The sequence below is a fragment of the Dryobates pubescens genome, chromosome 7 (genome assembly GCF_014839835.1).
Source record: "Dryobates pubescens isolate bDryPub1 chromosome 7, bDryPub1.pri, whole genome shotgun sequence".
NCBI lineage: Eukaryota > Metazoa > Chordata > Aves > Piciformes > Picidae > Dryobates > Dryobates pubescens.
In genome coordinates, this window is record NC_071618.1 from 22,853,320 (window position 1) to 22,859,154 (window position 5,835).

The window sequence follows — 5,835 nt, forward strand, 5'->3', positions numbered from 1 at the left end:
CTCCTTTCTTTAAGGCGAGGCACCAATTTTTCCGCTGTGTAATCTCTTTTGTCAGGAAGGATGGGAATGGAAAGGACAGCGGAGGGCGGGGGACGGATGGAGAAAGGGAAGGAGGGGGGAAAGGGGGAGGGGAGGGGGAGCGAGGAATGCAAGATTTATGTTTCCACAGAGGGCATTAGGAACATCCCTAGAGAAATAGCCATGTACCTCTATATTTTTATATCTAAATAAGAATTCCAAGATGCATAACTGTCAGGTTGAGCCCTCTCCTCCCCTCCTTAAGGGAGACACTATATTCGGTGGGAACAGGTACAGTGAATAGATAGCAGTGCAGCAATCCCCTTCTCGCTACTCCCCTTCTTCTCGGTGATCACCTAAATTTTATATATATATATTTTAAAAAGCAATAATCAATAATCTATAGTTCAACATTATATAGAGAATGTCAGCAAGAGACCAGATCCAGCATGAAACACTATAGAATGCAGGGGAGGAAGAAATTTGTTTAAAGCAACGATTAAAATGGCGTGCAGAATAATTACCTCAAATTGCTATTCGCTTGACACCCTAACACTAATTCTGCTCAAGCCATTGGAAAATAACATGAGGCAAATTCACCTTCCTCACCTGCTTGTGAAGTTATGCGTGTGAATGGGGGCAAGAGGGAACCGGTCAGGAGGAGGGGAATACTAAACTTTCCATCCTAAAATGAGAGAAATAAATTAAATAATCAATTTAGGAGAAAGCATTTAAATAGCTCGTCAGCTTTTAATGCCAACGTTTTTAACGCTTGCCCTGTACGTGGATTGATTTTTTTTTCCTCCAGCATTCCCTCAGCAGATGGATTTTTGCCACTGCAGCTCAGCAGAGGGTGTCAGATCTTTCAGAGTGCACCAGGTTGAAACGAGCAGAGCCTCTTAGCAACTCTCCCTCCTCTGCGTGCATGTGAGTGTATGCGAGCGTGCGACTCGGCAGCAGCGGAAGAAAAAGGAAAGAAGAGCGAGCAAGCGGGAGATCGAGGAGGGGAGGCAGCGAAGCCGGCAGGGCGAGGCGAGGCGCGGCGCGGTGCGGGGCGGGAGGGCGGCCCCGGCGGCGCGGTAGGCTGCGGGCCGGAGGCAGGCATGAGCAGCCGCGCACCGCGGCGGGGGTGGGCTCCGCACTGTGCCGGCGTCTCGGCGGCGAGCGCTTGAGATTGGGGCGCGTTTTCAGCACCGGGACGCTGGACAGCGCCCGGTGGGCTGCAGGCTCCCCGGAGCGCGGCCGCGCGGCAAGGTCAGCCCGGCGCGGAGCCGCGCGTAGCGGCAGCCCCCGCGGCCGGCGCCGCGCTCCCCGCTCGCGCTCCCTGGCATGCAGCGGCAGCCGGTGGCGAGCAGCGCCCTGCCCCTGCCGCTGAGACAGCCCAGCCGGCAGAGCTCCGCTTAGCTGCTGCCCGGCAGCCGGGAAGAAGGGAGATCGAGCAGGGAGAGGATAATTTTTTTTCCCCTTCCTTTTTTTTTTTTTTTTTTTCCCCGTGACATGCAGTACGTGCCTGGATAGTTTCTGGATATAATTATTGACTGGAATCTGGGCTATTGCAGTTGTACGTGGGGGGGGGGAGAAAGAGGGCGAGGGGGGAAAAGAAAGAGTCCCCCCCCCCCTTCGTCTACCCTCCATGCTCCCCCTCCCCACATTTTTTTTTTTTCTCCCCCTTTGGTGGTGGTTCGGACATTTCATGGATTGAACGAACTGGAATTGCTTTCTGCGTGAGGAGGATGGTTGCTGTTACTTTGTGATGAGATCGGGAATGAATTGCTCGGTTTAAAAATGCTGCTTTGGATTCTGTTGCTGGAGACGTCTCTTTGTTTTGCTGCTGGAAACGTTACAGGGGACGTTTGCAAAGAGAAGATCTGTGCCTGCAACGAGATAGAAGGGGATTTGCACGTAGACTGTGAGAAAAAGGGATTTACCAGCCTGCAACATTTCACCGCCCCAACTTCCCAGTTTTACCATTTATTCCTGCATGGCAATTCCCTGACTCGACTTTTCCCTAATGAGTTTGCTAACTTTTACAATGCAGTCAGTTTGCACATGGAAAACAACGGTTTGCATGAGATTGTTCCTGGGGCTTTTCTCGGGCTGCAGCTGGTAAAACGCTTGCACATAAACAACAACAAGATCAAATCGTTCAGGAAGCAGACTTTCCTGGGGCTGGACGATCTGGAATACCTCCAGGCAGATTTTAATCTATTGCGGGATATTGACCCAGGAGCATTTAGGGACTTAAACAAACTAGAAGTGCTGATTTTAAACGACAATCTCATCAGCACCTTGCCCCCAAACGTGTTTCAGTATGTGCCGATCACCCACCTCGACCTCCGGGGAAACCGTCTTAAAACCTTGCCTTATGAGGAGGTCCTGGAGCAGATCCCAGGGATTGCTGAAATCCTGCTAGAGGATAACCCCTGGGACTGCACTTGTGATCTGCTGTCGTTGAAGGAATGGCTGGAAAACATACCCAAAAATGCTTTGATCGGCAGAGTGATTTGTGAGGCTCCTACCAGGTTGCAGGGCAAAGATTTAAATGAGACCACAGAGCAAGAGCTGTGCAAAAAGAACAGAGCGGATTCTAGCCTAGCTGCTCCCCCTGCCGAAGATGAAACCTGCGATCCTGGTCCCATTCCAACCCCCTTTAAAATACATGGCAAAGAAGACCCGGCCACACCAGGATCTGGTCCAAACGGAGGTACAAAGATTCCTGTCAACTGGCAAATCAAGACCAAGCCCACTGCTGCCGTCTTGACAGTGAGTGTGAAGAGCAAGCTACCAGCTGCTGTGTCCTGCCCACAGATCTGCAGCTGTGATCAGATCCCTGGCTCAGGTTTAAAGGTTAATTGCAACGACAGGAATGTGAGCAGCTTGGTTGATTTGAAGCCCAAGCCATCCAATGTGCAGGAGCTGTTTCTGAGAGACAACAAAATACACACCATCAGGAAATCCCACTTTCTGGATTACCGGAAACTTAATTTACTTGATCTGGGCAACAACAACATCGCCACTGTTGAGAACAACACCTTCAAGAACCTCTTTGATCTCAGATGGCTCTACATGGATAGTAACTACTTAGATACCCTGTCCAGGGAGAAATTTGCTGGGCTCCAAAACCTGGAGTATCTGAATGTGGAGTTTAATGGGATCCAGCTAATCATGCCTGGCACCTTCAATGCAATGCCCAAACTGCGAGTCCTCATCCTCAACAACAACCTGCTGAGGTCTCTGCCAGTAGATGTGTTTGCCGGGGTCTCACTTTCCAAGCTGAGCATACACAACAATTATTTTATGTACCTCCCAGTGGCAGGGGTGCTGGATCAGCTCACCTCCATCACCCAGATCGACCTGCATGGCAACCCATGGGACTGTACTTGCCCTATTGTGCCTTTCAAGCAGTGGGCAGAAATGCTGCGCCCCAAGGTGATTATGAGCGACCTAAGGTGTGAGTCTCCTGAAGATTTCTTTAAGGAGGATTTTGAGTCTCTCTCCAACGATGTGATTTGCCCTCAGTTAAAAATCTCACCCACATTAACTTCTAACAAAAATAGCACTGGGTTGACGGAGACAGGTACTCACTCCAATTCCTACTTGGAGACCAGCCGGGTCTCTATTTCAGTGCTGGTGCCAGGACTTCTGCTGGTTTTTGTGACCTCTGCCTTCACCGTGGTTGGCATGCTGGTGTTCATTCTGAGGAACAGAAAGCGGTCCAAGAGGAGGGATGCCAACTCCTCAGCATCAGAAATCAACTCTTTGCAAACAGTCTGCGACTCGTCCTACTGGCACAATGGGCCTTACAGTGCCGATGGGGCCCACAGGGTTTACGACTGCGGTTCCCACTCCCTGTCAGACTGAGGCGGTGTGTGGGGCGGGGACGGCCGCTACCTGGGACCGGCCATTCGCGCTCCGGCCGATCGGGCGGCAAACACGGGGTGCTGACGGCTCTGCTCCTCGGTTACCTTCAGTGAAAAACAAAACAGGCTCAAGCCCGCACGCCCCTCCTGACGACCTCCGCAGAGAGCACCGAGGCCCGGGGGGGGGGGGTGCGGTGCGGGGGGAGCTCTGCGCCGGGGCTCACCCTCGCAGCTCCGCGCATCCCAGCGTGGGGGTCGCAGCCTCCGCGCCCGACAAACAAATGAGGACCCTCTTCCTCCTGCTCCGGCAAAGCGAAACGCAGCTTCTGGTTTTATTTGGCTTTTGTTCTACCGGTTTGGGGTTTGTTTTGCTTTTTCTGCCCTCTTCCTTTGCGGGACCGACCCTTCACCGAGAGGCCGGGAAGAGGAGGGGGGCTGAGGAAAGGCTGGTGTGGGCCTCCTCTTGACGGCAAAGCAGGACTGGAAAGTTGCACGAAGGCATGAATGTAATGTAAATAAATGACTCTGACTCTGACACAAACAGACAAATGGACATACATACACACACACACGGGGGAAAAAAAAGGAGAAAAAAAAAGAAAAAAAAAAAAAAACAGAAAAAAGTGCTGCATGGCTCGCATGGATACAACGCACTCCAGGGACGCACCAGCCAACTGGAAGCAGCGTCTCGTTCACACCATCATCCCTCTTACCTGATAAGTCCCTTCGTATCAAACCTTCTATATACAAAATACAGTATAATAATAAAAAGTGCCATTTTGCCATTTTTGTGTGATCAATAGGCAGTAGAGATCGTACTTTTACCGTGGAAAAAAAATTGTAAAGATTTTATTTAAGACATAGTTGCATGAATATTCTCATTGATATTTTTTTCCTTGTTTTTCTTATTTTTTGGAGGTGGGAATTACTTTGTCAGGAGGGATTTGCTTTGTTGATGGTGGGTTGTGTTACTTTTTGGGGGGTAAGGGGAGGGTAGGCTTTGGTTTTGTTTTGTCTCTCTTCTTTTTCAATATACATAATTCAGTATTGCCTTTCCATCTGAATGTAAAAAATAGTACCCTTGATTTCTATTATGGTAACAGTGTAAACATTAAAAAAAAAAAAAAAAAAGTCCAAGGCAGTTAAGCATGACCAATTAATGTCACTCTAGTGCTTAGGCTGCAAAGTCTAATGGTAGAAAATTCTGTGCTGTTGTAAATCTTACTATAACTCGAGGAAACCAGAATTGAGGAAGCAAGTGAATCTTACTAATTCTATTTGAGGATTTTATAATGGCATATTTTTTCAGTATTAAAGTGAAAATGTTTTCAACTCTGGGTCCTTACCATTTTTCCAGTATCAATTCTTGCAAGTGGGTTGTTTGGGTTTAGGGGACAGAGCCTCCTTTCAATGCTCTCTTGTGTGTGTTTCTCTCCCTCTCTCTCTCTCTTTCCCTCCTTCCTTCCCTCCCTTCCTCTCTCTCATTCATTCACACAAAGAGGCACAAACACCCTTCTTTCACCCTTTCCCTAGTGTAAGTAACACAGAGAAGTTTTTTGCCTTCTCCCTCTCCGTTGCCTTTTTTTTTTTTTTTTTTTTTTAAATGCGGCAGTGATTCCCTTTATTAATGCTGTGAATCTCTCCCTGCTGCCGCTGCTGCCACCGCCTCTGCTGCACATACTGCAGATATATTAGGGATGTTAGGGGGAATTTGATTTAATTGACTCCGCGTAGCTCGGTCTCATTAAGCCAGAGCTGGATTTCAGCGGTCAGCACTTCAGGCCCGTAGGCAGCTGCCGGACTGCCAGTAAGGCGGGGCTGCTGCGGGCGCTTGGGCTCCAGCAGCTGCTGCTGCTGCTCTTGCGAGTGGGAAAACTAATTAGCAAAGGGACTTTCCCATCCCTGCTCTGGGTAGCTGCATCCTTTGATATGAAATACTGGGAGGGAGAGAAAGAGG

The 5,835-nt window shown here is 49.5% G+C and overlaps 1 protein-coding gene across 1 annotated transcript; it reads left to right on the forward strand.

Annotated features, from left to right (window-relative positions):
- Window positions 1-908: 908 nt before the first annotated feature.
- On the forward strand, window positions 909-4,061 carry SLITRK1 (SLIT and NTRK like family member 1). Its single transcript, XM_009905576.2, has 2 exons — window positions 909-945; window positions 1,522-4,061. Exon 2 carries the CDS (start codon window positions 1,804-1,806, stop codon window positions 3,877-3,879), a length of 2,076 nt encoding a protein of 691 aa, XP_009903878.1. The 5' UTR covers window positions 909-945; window positions 1,522-1,803; the 3' UTR covers window positions 3,880-4,061.
- Window positions 4,062-5,835: the final 1,774 nt, after the last annotated feature.